The following is a 19,260-nucleotide window of genomic DNA, read 5'->3' on the forward strand; positions in this document are numbered from 1 at the left end:
TCACAAAAGTTCAACATTTGTGTCTAAGTGCGGTCTAGGGTCTATTCGAAGATCCTTTGGAAATGTATACCGATGCTGTTCGTTGTGGTCCTGTTTATAGCCATATTATGTTTTCCGTGGACAAGTCCATGTTTACTGTCATACTGGTCCAAAAGTTGTACGATGACCCACTAAAATGACAAGTGGGCGCGATATCTATCGAAAAGCTACGACTCCCAAAATAAGATCCACTTCCGCAATGGACTATGTCGATCCATTCCTTTAAGTACCTCCTCCGCAACATTTTTGAACTTTAAGCCGAATCCACATTTTTGTCGGCAAGTTCAAATATTCAAATGGGGCCAAAAATTCTGAAAAGACCCTAAACACATTCGATCTGTCCGTAGATGAAAGTTTCAATTCACATAGGCTGAGGGTATATCTTGTTTACTTGTTTTATTACAAAAATATTTTATTATTAGAAAAATATATTTTACTAAACTTTCGTATTGTTCAGAGTTGGACCATCTCCAATGCCGGCAGCATAAGCAATCAAATGTGGTATCGTATGCTGTTCCATAACCCCACGAAATAGATGCGAATGTGGACCAATAGCAAATATACCAACATCATCACCAGCATGTGTTCCAATTGACGAGGGAATCTGACTTGGATGGATAAAACCTATAAATTCAAAGAAAAAATATGTGAAACTACAAGATAAGCAAAAGAGAGTAATTAATTCACTTTCCAAATGCAATTTGTTAACAAAGCTCTTGAAATTATGAAGTAGAAATGCAAGGGAAACTAGGGAAAAAGGCAATCAAAAATTGAATTGAAACTAAAACCCACTAAAATAACATTCTAATATGCCTGATGATCGGTCTAACCACCCTTGAAATGTAGCATAATGGTTGAATGTGTGGAGCTTCGGTGGATTCCTAATTTTTCTATGTACCTCTTAGGTCATAACAGCTCGACTAGAAAGAGAATTAATTCAAATATCACGCTTTAAATTACCTTCGCCTTAATAAAGCAAAACAGAAACAGATTTCAGCCATTTTGGTTCGATAATGGGGGCTAAAACTTTAGAAATACCAAAAATCGGGTGATACTATTTTTAAGCGACAATTATGTGCTGATATGTTTAATAGCTCCAAGGTAGACTAATTACAAAATTTTAGCAGTTTAGGTTGAATAACGTGGATAAATCCTTCCAAACACCGATAATTGGGAGATACCTTTCTGCGGGGGACCTGTACCGATCATTCTCTGCGGGAATGATTTTTGATTCCCCAACGAAACCATAATACCAAATTTCAACTATTTCGGTTGGATAATGTAGTAAAAACCTAAAAAGTTTCCAAAATCGGATGGGTTCTATATCAAAAGTGGACCCAAACCTACAATTCTCTACAGAAAAGTTTTTTTGCCAACAACCTAGTCCAAATACCTTTCAAATGCCGAAGGTCGGAAGATACCGTTTTATAGGGGTTATAGCAAAACGTGGACCTGTACGACAAATTTCTGGGGGAATGTTCTATAGAACAAAATTAAATACCAAATTTCAGCCATTTCGGTGGGATAATGAGGCTATAACCTCCAAAATACCAACAATCAGGAGAGGGACTACAGAAGCACCCTTTCTTTCAGAAAGGGACTATAAAAGCACACTTTCTTTCAGAAAGGGCCGTAGAAGCATCCTTTCTTTCAGAAAGGGAGTATAAAATCACACTTTCTTTCAGAAAGGGACCATAATAGTATCCTTTCTTTTATAAAGGGACCATAATAGCATCCTTTCTTTTAGAAAGGGACCATAGTAGCATCCTTTCTTTCAGAAAGGGACTATAGAAACACCCTTTCTTTCAGAAAGAGCCTATAGAAGCACCCTTTCTTTCAGAAAGGGACTATAAAATCACACTTTCTTTCAGAAAGGGACCATAATAGTATCCTTTCTTTTATAAAGGGACCATAATAGCATCCTTTCTTTCAGAAAGGGACCATAGTAGCATCCTTTCTTTCAGAAAGGGCCGTAGAAGCATCCTTTCTTTCATAAAGGGACTATAAAATCACACTTTCTTTCAGAAAGGGACCATAGTAGCATCCTTTCTTTTAGAAAGGGACCATAGTAGCATCCTTTCTTTTAGAAAAGGACCATAGTAGCATCCTTTCTTTTAGAAAGGGACCATAGTAGCATCCTTTCTTTCAGAAAGGGACTATAGAAACACCCTTTCTTTCAGAAAGAGACTATAGAAGCACCCTTTCTTTCTTTCAGAAAGGGACTATAAAAGCACAGTTTCTTGCAGAAAGGGCCTTAGAAGCATCCTTTCTTTCAGAAAGGGCCGTAGAAGCATCCTTTCTTTCAGAAAGGGACTATAAAATCACACTTTCTTTCAGAAAGGGACTATAGAAACACCCTTTCTTTTAGAAAGGGACCATACTAGCATCCTTTCTTTTAGAAAGGGACCATAGTAGCATCCTTTCTTTCAGAAAGGGACTATAGAAGCACACTTTCTTTCAGAAGGGGACTATAGAAACACCCTTTCTTTTAGAAAGGGACTATAGAAACACCCTTTCTTTCAGAAAGATACTATAGAAGCACCCTTCCTTTAAGAAGGAGACTATAGAAGAAAGGGAAACGTGGATCTGGGCTCTGGGCCTAAATAGCGTAGTACCGGCTGGCTGCAAGTCACACCTTGTCGTCATCGAGCGTTAGTGAGCAAATCTCTCCCACATCTGTTGTCGAAGGTACGGTTAAAAGCTCACAACCAACGGACAAAAAAGGGATGCAGAGACATACAAACTCAGGGGGAGTTCAATCTTAACCACCCGGAACAGGGAGCCACTCTGAATCCGAATCCAAATGCAATAGCAACACAAATGGAACAAATAGAAATTCCCCACTGTAGAGAATGTTCACAAGTTGGGTGACAAAGTGAGCTTGAGCATAGCTAAACTCACAACGTATATGAAGCAGATTTTAGGGGTTCAATTACTCAAGTATGTATGTATGTTCCCAAGGAAGCGGCGAAGAATGTAAGATCTCCTGAAGAGCAGTACACTGGGAAGCAAATGAAGAAGAAAAAGAGGTTCACGCCTTCAAACGCCCCTACTAAACCTCGTCAAAATCTACACAGAGGAGATTGTACCGAGAATCATTTTGCAGAGGGTCAGACAGAGAGTCAGGACATAAAGAAGGTGATCCCGACCATTGAATTTTCTAAAAAGACTGGTGGATTCTAAAAGGATATCCCTTTAGAAGATGAAGACAGGAAAGGATTCGCCATAAACTTACATCAAAGTTGTCAGAAGACTGTGTAATATGGTAATCGACACCAGTATAGAGTCTGTCAAGCTACATTAAGATGATCAAGAAACTATGGAGAAAATTACCAACGATAATCTCTTAGACACCTTCTACAAGGGCGTGGATCAATTGCAATCACCAGCAGTGAGCTAAAGAGGGAGCTATAAATGTTCTTTATGGGCCCGCAAACTCTAGCGCTCGCGGGGATATAATTAGTAATATTAAAACTCCTTCGGAAGGTGGCAAATTCAAGCTGGTAAGGAAGGATGAGTTTTATTGACCAAAGCTGCGGTGTACGTCAAGGGATATGACAGCAAACTCAAAACGGAATGCATGCTCGAAATCTTTGACAACCAAAACCAGACCTTTAATGTGAAGAGATGGGAGGTTATCGACAGGGAAGAGAAGGAGGGTGGCACTCTCCTTGTGGTGGAACTTGACAATCTCTCAGTCTGCCAGCCTGACGTCTCAAACGCAGTCAACTTCAAAATAGGCAGGGAACAAAATCAGCAAGGTCGAGGATGCAAACCCGACAGACACCAGGACATGCAGGAAGTGGAGGTAACGAGATAGCAAACTCTAAGGCAAAGAAGATAATTAACCACTGTAAAAATGTCAATATTGTTACGAATATATCTGATAGATTTAATTTAGTTAAATTTCCGTTCATATTAATAATTGAATTGTAACGTAGATTTCTATCGAACTGTTACTTTGTTTAAATCGAGTTACAACAACAACGATTGGATAGAATTCTCTCCATCAGTCTAGTTCTTACTTTACCTGTTAATGATGTACTTTTGTTTCCATTTGTTTTGGCATAATCATGCAATTATCGCTTAGTTTGCTATTTGTTGTAATTTTTTTGCTTTTGTTTTTCATGTCTGTTTTGATAGACCAATTACTTCATCGCTGTCTATCGTATTTGTGCCCTAGAAACTTCAACAAAGAAAACCGACGGGATATAAATACCAGGAGAATGGGAAACAGTGGGTTAGTTGTGATTTAGACGTCAAACTGAACAGTCGGAAAAAGAAGTAAAGGAAAGCTGTGTGCTTACTAGAGTCAAGCTGTGAGTAATTACAGTCCGTTGTGAAAAAGGTAATAAAGGAAATAAAGCATGTTAGAACCGCAATCTAAAAGGAACCCTGTTTTATTTGCTACAAATCGTATCGGGGAATAAAACAACGTCTACACGGATATTAGTTAAATCTAATTCCATAACAATATATTCTTTTGGAATAATGAGGAGATATAAAAAGACACAAAAAATCCTATGGATATACCCAGATGAGGATAAAAACAAAGAACTTATTATTACTAAGTAAGGTAGAGATCATTAGACTGACCTAATGAATTTTTGTCAAGGGCATAGAATGCTTAAAATTATAAAAATTCATTTGAGATATTTGCTACTGATGTCCCCTATGGTACTGATTACCAAGGTTTAAGGTTTGTTTTTCAGGTATCTTGTGTTTTCCAAGATTTGAGAATGTTCCTAAAAACTCTACAGTTTCTTTTTGTATATTAAGATTGCTACTGATAGACCCTAGCAGAATATAACAAGTAGAAAATTATCAGTCGGCTTGCCGGCAGAGATATATACTCAGCCTGTGACACCATGAAAAGAATCAAGCCCAATACATTACTATTGTAATGGGTACTGTGATAACTATCCGAAATAAAGTTTAAAATTCATCCGCGAACATGTCTGAACCTTAAGCCTAAATGTTTTAACTTTTGTGGAGGAGGTACCGGAAGAAGTGGACCGATATAGTCCATATTCTAACATGATTAAAGTGTGAAAGAAATATAACGATGCACACAGATTGGACCAATATCAATCCCTCCTTTGGATACTTAACGTGCCCATCAGGCACCATCAGGAAGCATGGACTTGCACACAAAAACTCTATGGGCCTGTTTCACTATGTCGAAAGAAAATGAATGCGAACGAAAAACACCAAAACTTTGATTTTCATGGTAATATTGACTTTGTTTTTGCTTCGAAACAACTACAAAATTTGAAAATCATAAACAAGTTAAGTAGTTTTTCTTTCGTTTTCATTTTCGTTCGACATAGTGAAACAGTCTGTATATCCCTGTAAACAAGATCACAAGAACTGCTGTCGGTAAACATGTGCAAACGATTCTCGAACAGACCATAAACTCCACTTAAGCAAATCTAAAGCTTTCGTGTCTATCGGTCATTTGACTTGGTGCGGCAGGGTTTATCTCAGGAATAATGAACTTACGCCTGAGATAAACCTTAAAAAATTTTACAAGCACAAACTGTTGTAAACCAAGTAAGAATGTGGCTAACCTTAAAAATACTGAAATTCTAGAGGTACCGTTCTATGGGAGCTATATCACAACGTCGATCTATACCTACAAATTTCTGGCGAAATGTTTTTAGACTCAAAGAAGACTAAATACCAAATTTCCGATATTTCGGTTAGATATTGTGGCTAAAACTTTCAAAATACCGAAAAAACCTATTCTGATAGTTCTCTTCTGGAATATTTTAAAACCCATGGAAGACTAAATAACAAATTTCAGTCTTTCGGTGGGATGTTGCCGTCACAACTCTCAGAATTACGAAAATCGGGAGGTACCGTTTTATGGGGGCTATATGAAGTGGTGGACCTATGCCTACCAATTTCAGTCGGAAAGGGTTTTACCTCAAACGTTTCGGTGGGTTGTTGGGCCACAACCTTCAAAATACCGAAGATACTGTTTTATGGGGGCTATATGAAGTGGTGGACCTATGCCTACCAATTTCAGTCGGAAAGGGTTTTACCTCAAACGTTTCGGTGGGTTGTTGGGCCACAACCTTCAAAATACCGAAGATACTGTTTTATGGGGGCTATACGAAGGTGTGGACCTGTACCGACAAATTTCTGGGAAAAAGTTTTATACAACCAACGAATACTAAATACCAAATTTCAGCCATTTCGGTGTAATAATGATGCTAAAACCTTCAAAATATCGGAGATCGGGAGGTACCGTTCTATGGGGGCTATGTGAAGGCGTGGACCTATATCGTTTCTGGGGAAAAGTTTTATACCCCCAACGAAGTACTAAATTTAGCCATTTCGGAGTGATAATGAGGCTAGGACCTTCAAAATACCGAAAATCGGGTGGTACCGTTCTATGGGGGCTATATCAAAACGTGGACCGATATAGCCTATTTGCAATACCAAATATCATAGGAGTAATATAAACTTCTATACCAAATAACAAAGCAGTGTCTTAAAAATTGAGAGCTGTATTTTGATTTCAACAGACGGCGGACGGACGGACAGACGGACATGGTCATATCGACATAAAATTTTATGCTGATCAAGAATATATATACTTTATAGGATCTCCTACGAATATTTCGATGTGTTACAAACGGAATGACAAATTTAATTATACCCTCCATATTATGGTGGAAGGTATAAAAATGTCATGACGATATGAGAAGAGCTCCTAAACTGCACTTGTGCCAAAAATTATGAACCTTTCTACCTGAAGGAGAGAACCGATTTAGTCCATATTCGAACTTGACCTAAGTTTGGACAAAATATTACGGGAACCAAATTTTGGACCAAATCGTTTGAACCGTTTGAGAGTTATCTTGCTTTTCATCCAGACAGACGGACATTGCTATTGACGTCAACATGGCATTGTGTATTCTTTTTTTTTTTTTTTGTAATCACTTACTTGCATCCGACTTTATAACGCCCTCCAAATTGATACGCTGACCATTTTCATCCAAATACTGTTCAGGGCCCACCGCATAAGTTAGTGTTGTATATTTCATACCGTCACTGTCGACATCGTGTTGATTTAAACCCAAAATATCTGTTCCACGTCCAGGGTAACCAGCTATGGTCATTGGATGGCTGTGATCAGCAGTTACCACCATCAAAGTATCCTCACGTTTTGTCATATTTAAGGCCACATCTATGGCCTTTTCGAATTCCATAGTTTCATCTAAAGCAACAAAGGGTTTATTAAAGTGATTGGCATAATCGATTAGGCCACCTTCAACAAATAAGAAATAACCCCTGCTATTGCGACTAAGGAACTTGATGGCCACTTTAGTCATTTCTGCTAACGTGGGTTCTTGGGTGGGATCTGCCGATTCGTGAAAGTTCATAAGTTGCGAGGCAACAATTCCCATAATTTTTGTTACTCTGCTGATATTTAAATTCAGCAATTCCTCACGATTTGTGACTAGAGCCCCTTCTGGATGCATTTCCTTCCATAGTTGTAATAAATTTTGTCCATCCAAACGTTCACCTGGATTACCAAAAGCATCCAGCGTAGAACGTGGCAAGAATTTTCCCAAGCCACCACCCATCATAACATCGAAATTACGTCCTGGAAGTTGTGTAATTAACTGCTGGGCCATATCCATACAGGGTCCATGGCGACGAACTTCTTGAGGAATATCTGCATCACATTCCCAGAAACGACTGGCAACTTTGGCATATAAACCCGAAGGACTGGCATGGGTTAGAGATGTGGTGGTTATAAAGCCTGTAGACATGCCGGCCTTTTGAGCCCAATCAGCAATGGATTCTAAATGATTTGCGGGATCCATACTCATGCTGCAATTACCAGCGGCAACATTTGCAGTTACACCAATGGACGTTATTTGAGTCTTTACCCCACACAAATAAGCTGTGGCGGTACAAGCGGAATCGGGAACTTGGGCATTGCTGCAATAAGTCTATAAAAGAAGAAATAATTATTTATTTCTCCTTAAAATGTGTGAAATTTATGTTACTTACCTTACTTAATCCTGTGTGTGGAAAGCGTTGAAAATTTAGTGATTCCTCCTCTCCTGTCTTACCCTTCAACTGACCCTTACGTATACGTGCTGCTGTGAGGGTATTCAATCCCATACCATCACCAATAAAGAAGATTACATTCTTCGCCTTATTGTAATTGTAAGAACTTTCCTCCAATATTTTGTTAATTTCCCTTCTGGCCGAGGAATACCAATACTCGGTATCTTTTTCATGTTCGGGTGTTGGTTTTCCATTACCCACATCTTCAAAGAAACGACTCATGGGACCAGCTCTTTGACCAGCCAATTTGTTGGGAGGATGATAGAGCACATCTTTCGTGGCGAGACCCAAACCGATAGCAATTGAAATGCATATTATAAATAAGGTAGGCATTGCGCACAAACGTTGAATTTTAATTTAAAGCTATACAACAACTGTTCTTTGTTGTAAATGTTTTTGGTTAATTTATAGAAAAGAAATATCAAAATTTGCAAAAAAAACGTGCAAATATTATCTTGGCTATAGGATTTCCTTATCTATTTTTATGAAATATTTGCATGTCGAATTTTTATATGGCGCATAAAGGGTAACAGCTTTTTATTACATTTTCTTTTGCGAAGCCTCCAATAATTGTCTTTTTCACAATACCCCACGTTTTGAGGGTCTTGACCTATAGAAACAAAGCTATAGAATTGTTGAAGTAAATATTTTTAACCAATAAGATAGACATTTTTGGACCCTACGTTACCAAACGCTTGTTGTTCTGTACTTGATGTACATTTGGGGCGGCCCAAAAAACGACAAAGTTCGTTTTGAAACGCCTACCCCTAAATTTCTTCCACTTGATCCAAAAACCTTATATATGAAATATTATGGCGATCGGTTAACGTTAACCCATGCCACCAGAGGGATATTTGTTTCTACAGTAATTTGTATGGGGCCAAAGGTGCATTTTCACGAAAATTCTCTAATATCCGCATTTTTTACCAGTTCATTATTGTGGCTAAAAAACGAATCCTAAAAAAATTATGAACATCGGATCACATTTCGGTGTAGCTGTATAGGGCCCAAAATACATAAAATCAGCCTATGCGAGATATACCAAATATACCTATATGATCCGATTTGTACAATTTTTGTAGGATTCCTTTCTTAGCCACAAAACTGAACTGCTAAAAAATGTTCATCGATTGGACCATAAATGCGGATTTTAGACAATTTTCGTGAAAATAGACTTTTGGTCCCATACAAATTACTATGGAAAGAAATATGCCTCTGGAGGCACGGGTTAACGTTAACCGATCGTCATAAGATTTCATATATAAGGTTTTTGGATCAAATGGAAAAAACCAGGGGGTGGCGTTTTAATAAAAAACCTTTGCCGTTTTTTTGGGGCGCCCTAATATGCATACATACATGTATGTAACTGGTATTAGCCAAGTCAAAAAAGACATAGAACTTTCATGAAGACGTAGGGTTTGTCATTACAACTAAGGTCCAAAAAGTCCCTGCCGATACCACGTGCGCAAAAAAATGTATTCGGGGTCAAAGTTAGGTTTTGTTATACTCAACGCTATAGGGTATTTGTACAGATGTAGATATGTTTACGCAGATTACTAGAATGAAAGGCTAGGGCCCGACAATTATGAAAAATGTCAGGAATTTAATGGAGGTTTTAGAAAACTCATTCGAAGAATGTTGTCTACAACGAGAAGGAAATCTGGCTACGAAAAATCCTGATAAACAGAGATTATGGTAGATGATATGGGTAATAAGATGAAAACAATCGAAGGAACCTTAAGGATTTCGATGACTACGCATTTCCCGTCGAGAACTACGGTACACTCAGGACGGTACACTCAGGTATTTAGAGAAAACGTTACGGACGAAACACTAAAAATTGATGAAACTATGGTCCATAAGGAGATGGACTACATTTCGTTCAAACCGGAATCTTCAACGCGTGCTTAAAATTTGAGTATACCCCTAAAATCTGGCAGGAGGCGAAGGTAATATTTACCCCGAAACCGATAAGCCTAAGATCAATCTTATTCAAAACAATGGAACGTATATTTGATACCATGATTAAGACCAGAAGCATTTCTCAAGTACAGAAAAGTACTAAACAGCCACGACATCAATATTGAACTTAAAAAACGGTTTATCAAATGCTATGTATGGTCAGTTCTATTATACGGTGCTGAAACATGGACTGTAAAATCAGCAGACGAGAAGAAACTGGAAGCTTTTGAAATGTGGACATACCGACGTGTGCTCAAAATTCCATGGACCGATCGAGTGTCAAATACCGAAGTCTTAAGAAGAATGAATGAACAACGACAGTTAATGAAAACCATCAAAACCCGAAAAATTTCTTATTTGGGACACTTGATGAGGAACAATAAATATAAGATACTGCAGATAAACGTTGTAGAGGTCGAAGAGAACTGTCCTGGCTAAAAAATATTCAAGACTGGACCGGATACCGTGATGAACTCAGTCTTCTTACAGCAGCTAAAAACAGACAACTATCGCTTTCCACATAAAATAAATATTTCCAATAAGAATGTAACAAAATGTATGATCGCTTAACATCCGGACAACGGATATGCAAATAAAGAAGAAGAAGATTAAGACCAAGATCCCAAGCGATATGCTTAACATGCATACGTCAAAGGAAGCTTAGTGGAAGCCGCATTACATAAGGTTGTACCAAGAGAACTTTCGACAATAAGATAAATGCACTAAGGATATACCTTTTTGACCTTTTTTCTCAAAAGTGCTTTCCTGTAGCAAAAATGAATGAATTTTTGCCTATTAATGACTAAAATAACGTTTATCTATATATATATATATAAAATTCTCCTGTCACGGTGTTCGGCTTTGAACTCCTCCGAAACGGCTGGACCGAATTTGATGAAATTTTGTATATGGAATTTGTAGGTCTGAGAATAGGTTTTTAACTACTTTTTATAGTGGTCAGTGGAGTGACCAGAGTACCTACTCCACCGACCACACAAATTTTTTTAATAAAACGTGAAATCGAAGATATTTCTCAACCTATTGTTTAAAAATTGTTTGCAATGCTATGGTAATTATTGCCTGACCCTGAATGGTCATCGCGGAAGTGAAATATCGCGGTCCACAATTTTTTTTTTCAAAAATGTATAATTGCAGATAATATCATTAATGTTAGTACGCGTGTCTTTAAAAGCGCTATAAACACTGGCTTCAATAAGTTAGACATTGCGGTCAACTTCACAATTTTCACAGTAAAATTCCGATAATTTGAAATGGCACTTGACCAAAATTCCAAAACAATCGATTGGGAAATCAGCCAAAGTTCTTCAAAATATCGAAATAACAGCTTTCAATGCAAATTCTCATAGTATAACGGGAAGAAGTGGTCTCGGGTGACCTCCCCCACACCCCTTTTGACCATTGGTAAACATTACATTGGTATTGTGGTCTACATCATTAGTTGTTGTGTTGGTAGTAGAAATCCGTTGTAGAAAAAAGTTGTAGCTGTAAATGTTTATACCGGGACCTCAAAAACGGGGTAGCAACGCGGACCGGGTCAGCTAGTCTATATATATAAAATTGAAATTTGTTTGTCTGTTTGTTTGTTTGTGCCTTATAGACTCGAAAACCGCTGAACAGATCTTACTGAAATGGTAAGGGTACATTGCTACATGGCCTGGAATGAAAATAGGCTATATCATTTTTTGAAATTTCGCGTTGATCTGGAGATATAGCATCAAAACCGGAGGTACCTCCAAAAAATTTTGATTTTGTATGCAAATATCTTTAGAACTTTTACAGATACAATCTCCTAATTTTGTATGTGTGACGGAATTTCATGTAGAAATAAATTTACTAAATTTTATTCAAATCGGTTCAGATTTGGATATAGCCCCCACATACATATATTTTCGGCCGATTTCCTTATTTTATGTACCAAACATGCTATTTATGTCCAATTTCAATGAAATTTGGAATGTATGGCGGAATTTGTTTTAAAAATAAATGTGCCAAATTATATCGAGATTGGTTCAGATTTGGATATAGCCCCCATATACATATATTTTCGGCCGATTTCCTTATTTTATGCACCAAACACGCTATATATGTCCAATTTCGCTGAAATTTAGAATGTGTGATGGATATTGGCCTAGAAATATATGTGCCAATTTATTTTGAAATCGGTTTAGATTTGGAAATAGCTCCTATATATAGTTTCTTCCGATTTCATGTATTTGATACACCAAACACACTATATATGTCCAAATTCACTGAAATTTGGAATGTGTTACAGAACTTGGTTTAGAAATAAATGTGCCAAATTATATTGAAATCGGTTCAGATTTGGATATAGCTCCCATATATATTTTTGGCAGATTTTCCGCATTTGATGCAATAAACACGCTATATATGTCCAATTTCGCTGAAATTTGGAATGTGTAACGGAATTTGGTCTAGACATAAATGTGCCGAATTATATCGAAATCGGTTCAGATTTGGATATAGCTCCAATATATATTTTCGGCCGATTTTCCACATTTGATGCACCAAACATGCTATATATGTCCAATTTCGCTGAAATTTAGAGGGTCTAACGGAATTTGTTCTAGAAATAAATGTGATAAATTATATCGAGATCGGTTCAGATTTGAATATAGCTCCTATATATATTTTCGGCCGATTTCCTTATTTTATGCACCAAACACGCTATATATGTCCAATTTCGCTGAAATTTAGAATGTGTGATGAATATTGGCCTAGAAATATAAGTTCCAATTTATATCGAAATCGGTTCAGATTTTGATATAGCTCCTATATATATTTTCTGCCGATTTCATGTATTTGAGGCACCAAACACGGTATTTATATCCAAGTTCAATAAAATTTGGAACGTGTGACTGAACTTGGTCTAGAAATACATGTGCCAAATTACATCGAAATCGGTTCAGATTTGGATATTGCTCCTATATATATTTTCGGCCGATTTCCTTATTTTATGTACCAAACATGCTATTTATGTCCAATTTCAATGAAATTTGGAATGTGTGGCGGAATTTGTTTTAGAAATAAATGTGCCAAATTATATCGAGTTTGGTTCAGATTTGGATATAGCTCTTTTATGCACCAAACACTCTATATATGTCTAATTTCGCTAAAATTTAGAATGGGTGATGGATATTGGCCTAGAAATATATGTGCCAATTTATATAAAATCGGTTCAGATATGGATATAGCTTCCATATATATTTTCGGGCGATTTATAGCATTTGATGCACCAAACACGCTATATATGCCCAATTTCGCTGAAATTTGGAATGTGTTACAGAACTTGGTCTAGAAATAAATGTGCCAGATTATATCGAAATCGGTTCAGATTTGGATATAGCTCCTTTATATATTTTCGGCCGATTTCCTGTATTTTATGCACCAAACTCGCTATATACATATGTCCAATTTTCTTGAAATTTGGAATATGTGACGGATATTGGCCTAGAAATAGATGTTCCAAATTATATCGAAATCGGTTCAGATTTGGATATAGCGCTCATATAAATTTTCGGCCGATTTCATGTATTTGATGCTCCAAACACGCTATATATGTCTGATTTCAATGAAATTTTTAACGTGTGACGGATATTAGCCTAGAAATATATGTGCCAAATGATATCGAAATCGGTTTAGATTTAGGTATAGCTCCCATATATATTTTCGTCCGATTTGATGAACTTAATGCACCAATCACGCTGTATATGTCCGATTTCAATGACATTTGGAATTTATGACGAATATTGGCCTGGAAATAGATGTTCAAAATTATTTCGAAATCGGTTCAGATTTGGATATAGCGCCCATATATACTTTCGGCCGATTTCATTTATTTGATGCACCAATCACGCTGTATATGTCCAATTTCAATGACATAATGTGCGACGGAATTTGGCCTAGAAATAATTGTGCCAAAATACTTCGAAATCGGTTCAGATTTATATATAGCTCCCATGTCTATTTTCGGCCGATATCATGTATTTGATTTGATATATACGTCCCATTTAAATGAAATTTGTATCATTATTGACATATCTATATCAATATTGGAGTAAAAATTATCAATAACAGTAGCAGTTATCCTAAGATTAATTTAATATGTCCCAATAGGCTGAATAAATTACAAGTATCCTCAAACTTAAGGTACTCAATTTTAGTGTTGTTCCTAATTTAATTATCTTTTTTAAAGGAGAGAGTGGACTCAGGAGTGTTAGAGTATATAAAATTTGTAAATGTGACCTACGTAGGACTCATTCATTTATTTTTCACTTAGTCGGGGTAGCGAAGCGCACCGGGTTAAGCTAGTATATGATATAAAATAATGATATATATGTAATGATATGATGATATATTTAGTGAGAAACAAAAGGTTATGCCATTTTGGTTATGTCGTGTGGCTCCAAAACTTATTTTCAGTTACATATATGCTTATAGTGACTTCAAAAGTGTGTCAAAAAAGCTCATATAGAAAAAATTTCAAATCATTTTGTGCGTGAGCTTTTTTATCGTATCACCTTATAATTAAGATTTTATATAATCTTAGGTAAAAGCTCATCAAAATATGATACAGGGATACGAGGTTGTAAAAATGTCATAACACTAGTAGACACTCGCTGTATGCACAGACATCGCGGATACTTTAAATAACGTCAGCACCGAAACCCTTATCTATTCCTTAGGGACGGCGCCCTTAGGGACTGAATTAGCCACATACTAAGCTGTAACAATGCGGGAGTTCTTATCACCTCTCCCATGGGTAAATCGCAAAAATAGCCTACTAGGACTTTAAATAATTAAGAACTTGAACCAGTCGCCATAATATTTCTAAAGGGTAGGAAGCCAAATTTGGTTTGTAGAATGATCGAATCGGTTCTAAAATTTGATCTTAACGTAAACTAGAAAAATCCGAAATATATTTTTCTACTTAGAAAAAAACTCGAACACCTTCAAGAACCAGATTTCCTGAACAAGGCAATTCGTATTTCCGCTAAGGTTAAATATCTGGGAGTAATCCTAGAAAGGAAACTTTAATGGAAGCTCTATATGCAAGAAAGAGTTAAAACAAGGTAACAATTGTTGTTCAACCTATAGAAAAGTTATAGGCTCCAACTGGGATCTCAATCATAAGATGACACACTGGCTATTCAAAAGCATAATTACACACATTCTAACATGCGCAACAGTAGCCTGGTGGACAGCTATGGATAACTAATTTAGTATTAAAATGTTACAGAAAATCCAACTAATGTGTTGTTTAAGCGTCTGTGCTGCAATGAGGGCTACACCAGCTGTGGCATTAGAAATTATTCTACCCAATAGAAATTCAGATAAGGTATGGAGTAGCCGCCGCAGCTATACGATTCAATGCGATGAACGAAGGGATCAATAAGGACTAACAGGGGAGTCAATGGATGATATTGCATAGGATCGTACCTGAAATAGTCCTAGCCGCCTCATGTGAAACATTAATTCCTTACAGAGACTAGTGGACTGACGGGACACTAGCACAAATTCCTACAGGATACTATTGTTACACAGACGGCTCGATGCTAGGTGAGAAAACGGGACTGGGACTTTTTTTGAAGAACCAGAGACCGAAATCTCTCTTTGTTTGCATGATCTTAGCACGGTCTATCAAATGCTTAGCCAGACAGACAGGTTTTCGTCAGCTTTCTTGATATTTTCTCAGGAAGTATGGACTTGTCCCGACAAAAACTTGCACCGTCAGCGAATACAAGTTGTTACAACAAAAATCAAAGGGATTCGAGAGTATAGGGTTGGTCTCAATATCCAACGAATTAGCAACATTATTCAACCGGAATTACTGAAAAATGGTATTTAGTGTACGCTACGATAAGGGCACGTTTTTATATAGCTCTCATACAACGGTTCCTCCTGAGTTTCGGTATTTTGAACGATTCAGCGACAATAACAAACCGAAATGAATGAAATTTGTTATTTAGTCTTCGATGTGGGTACAAAATTTTCCAGAAGAGAATTAACAACATAGGCCCACGTTTCCATAGAAGGTGCCTCTCGATTTTCGGTATTTGATTGTGACCTCAATAACCGACTGAAATTGTTTAAATTTTGTAGTTAGACTTCTTTGGAGGTATAAAACTTTCCACCAAAACTGTGCCGGTATAGATAAAAATCATTATAAGTTGGTTTTGGTCAAAATGTTTGTAACGTATCAAAATAATGGTCGTAGACTCATACTTATATATACAAAAATTAATGTCTCGACGAGCTGAGTCGACCTGTTTTAGAGATGGGCGCGTGCCTAAAAAATTAGGCACGGACATGCACGAACACGGACCAAAATTTTTATGCACATTCACGCACAAACACGGCGTTTTTCGAGAAGGCACGAACACGCACACTCATGCACGAAATTACAAAAAAGAGAAATCGATATAGCTGTACATTTATTTATTCAAAAAATCTTCATATGGGGTTTTCTGAGTGAAATCGGACTCTTTTTCAATATGAGATTTTTGATTTCCTTTATTTTTTGCTGTGGTGATGCTGCTCATCAACAAAACGTTTCAGTATATTTTCTGATTTTCAAATGGTTTTCAATTACAAAAATTTTAAATCCTATTTGGTAGTGGGACTCGTGATTATAATTTTTCTTAATTTTTTAAAATTTGTCTATATAATTTTTCTTTTATGCCAGTTTGAAAAAATTTTTATTTTACCAAAAAATGTAAAAAATATTTGTTCTGTTGTTTTATTTAGGAATTTATCTTAAACATCGTAAAAACAGAGTTATTTTTAGATTTTGAAACTGGATTAGCAATTATTGTACCAGCCCGACAATAAACTAACCAAGCTGATGATCAAATAACTACAACTCGGAGATTATATGACTGAGCATCCGAGCCAAATAATCTACCAAATATTAAAGGGATTTTTGCCAGAAGATCATTATTTAGATACGAAAGAGGATTTAAATATGTAAATATTCAGTAATAACCACTAATGCTGGTACACCAACTTCTAAACCATTCTTAAAATGGCAAAATAAAGATGTTTTTTAAATGTTTACGATAAATTCTTAAATAAAACAACAACACAAAAGTAAATATATGCAACGTATTATGTTTTTGGTAAAATAACATATTTTGCGAAGTGGTATATAGGAAAAACGTTATTGACAAATTTTAAAAAATTTAGAAAAGTAGTTATTATTCGAATCCCACTACCAAGTAGGACTTACAATTTTTGTATGTAATTGATCGTAGTTTTATACATATAATTTTCAAGAAAATCGAAGGTGTCAATCATTGTTAAAAATTGATTTTAAATATTGAATCGTGAAAATTGCATACAAACCAACTGTGCCATTTTTTTTCTATTTTTTATTAAATATGTGATAAAACAACAGAACATAATAAAAAAGATTTTTTAAATCGGACCAATATTAAAGAAGTTATGAGTATTTTTTGCATATAGTTTTCACAGAATTCGACCTTTTCACGGCGCGCAATCCCTGGAGCCGTTGGTCGAAAAAAATCAGAAAATATACTGAAATGTTTTGTTGATGATCAGCATCACCACAGCAAAAAATAAAGGAAATAAAAAGCCTCTTATTGAAAAAGTGTTGGATTTCACTCAGAAATCCCCATATGTACTTCTAATTTTTCTATTCTTATTTAAAAACATTGTTTTTTCCAAGTCAGAACTCAAAAGTCTAGTACGTCTTTCATTGTGAATATTTCCAGATGTGGAAAAAATCTCCTGCTCGTTGTTTAGCTGACGGGTATAGCCAACAATTTCCTGGCTAATTGTTTTAAATATTTTAGATTATACTGTTTCCAAAAGTTTAAAGCACAGTCTGGCTAGATACAGCACTCGATAATATGTATCAATTTCTGTATCAATTGGCGGCTTTTTCATGTTTCGTCCTTTTGCCATTTTGATACAAAAACTCTGAAAATTCGTGTAAATGTGGGATTGTAATTTCCTGCTCATCATTAGAAAACTCTATGTTCTCACTTTGTATATCAAGTAACATTGCTTTTACATTAGCTAATAAAAAATGCATCTCCTAAGACGGCGGAAATAAAAATGTCCCCCTAAGATGTGTCATTGTTGGTACAAATCGTTTAAGAAATGATTGTTTAGTTTTAGCTTTTAAATCATTGAGTCAATGCACTATAGGTAATTTGGACAGGTTTTTAGGCAAAAAGTCAATTTTTGCACTTTTAATAACGCGAGTTTTCTAATTTGATTCGAAGAAAGAACATGTCAAATTCTATGAATGTACAATTTGTTTTCAAAAATATTCAAAACTCGCGGTATAATTCGAAGTTTAAATCAAAATTTCGAAGACAAAATAAAAAATGTTAAAAAAGATTAAAAGTCGGAGCAGAATTTAAACGCAATTTGTAAGAGTTTGGTAGTAATTAAATACAAAGATATGATATTCAGTGGAATGGTGGTGGTGTGTACTTTCTGTTTTAAGAAATAATTTTCTTCAAAATGTTTGTTACAGCAGAAGAAATCGTCATATAGGATACAACCTAAGAATTATTTTTTTACACAATTATAGTTTTATATTATAGACTTTTACAAAATTGTCCAACTTTGACCGTAATTCTGCTACCGGGAATATCTTCAGCAACACGCAGAGAAAAAATATTTTACGCTTTTGTTGGAATAAAAATATAAATTTTTGTTCCAAAATTGTATTTGTTTTGTTCAAGCATTGTATTGCAAATCCAAAAATACAATATTTTGCTCCAAACATAAAAAACAAAAACAACTTTCGAAATTCCGCACTATTGTCAAAATTATTAACAATACCAATTGGTAGAAACTATCATAATCTAGAATTTTTACAAAAAATATTGTCATTTAAAAAATTCGCTTTTGTTGTAGTTTTAAATACGTATTGTTATTTCGTTTTTTCAGTAGATACACAATTTTGGATTGAAATGTCTATTATTAGTTCAAAAATACATATTTTTGACTATACTCTCTCCCGTTAACTTGTTGAGTATTTTCTCTGGATTCTAGTAGCTGCATTCTTGATTTGCTCTCTTTACTTTATGTGTGGCAGCCGGTGAAGTTATTTGTGTTTGTGCATTCTTTGTCCCTAATCAGTTTTTGTTTGGC

The 19,260-nt window shown here is 35.9% G+C and overlaps 1 protein-coding gene across 1 annotated transcript; it reads right to left on the reverse strand.

Annotated features, from left to right (window-relative positions):
- Positions 1–475: 475 nt before the first annotated feature.
- Positions 476–8,463, reverse strand: LOC141386705 (membrane-bound alkaline phosphatase-like). The gene is made up of 3 exons (XM_073955623.1): positions 8,071–8,463; positions 6,995–8,009; positions 476–663 (listed from the first exon to the last, which is right to left on the reverse strand). Exons 1-3 carry the CDS (start codon positions 8,461–8,463, stop codon positions 476–478), a joined length of 1,596 nt encoding a protein of 531 aa, XP_073811724.1.
- Positions 8,464–19,260: the final 10,797 nt, after the last annotated feature.

Source organism: Musca autumnalis, unplaced genomic scaffold (assembly GCF_047663935.1).
Source record: "Musca autumnalis isolate F117 unplaced genomic scaffold, ASM4766393v1 scaffold_5, whole genome shotgun sequence".
In the NCBI taxonomy this organism is placed as follows: Eukaryota; Metazoa; Arthropoda; class Insecta; order Diptera; family Muscidae; genus Musca; species Musca autumnalis.

Coding starts and splice junctions, on each gene's coding strand:
- LOC141386705 (XM_073955623.1), bottom strand. CDS start 8,463: ATGCCTACCTTATTTATAATATGCATTTCAATTGCTATCGGTTTGGGT. Junction 8,010..8,070: donor CACACACAGGATTAAGTAAG/GTAAGTAACATA, acceptor CTTCTTTTATAG/ACTTATTGCAGCAATGCCCA. Junction 664..6,994: donor CGTTATAAAGTCGGATGCAA/GTAAGTGATTAC, acceptor TTGAATTTATAG/GTTTTATCCATCCAAGTCAG.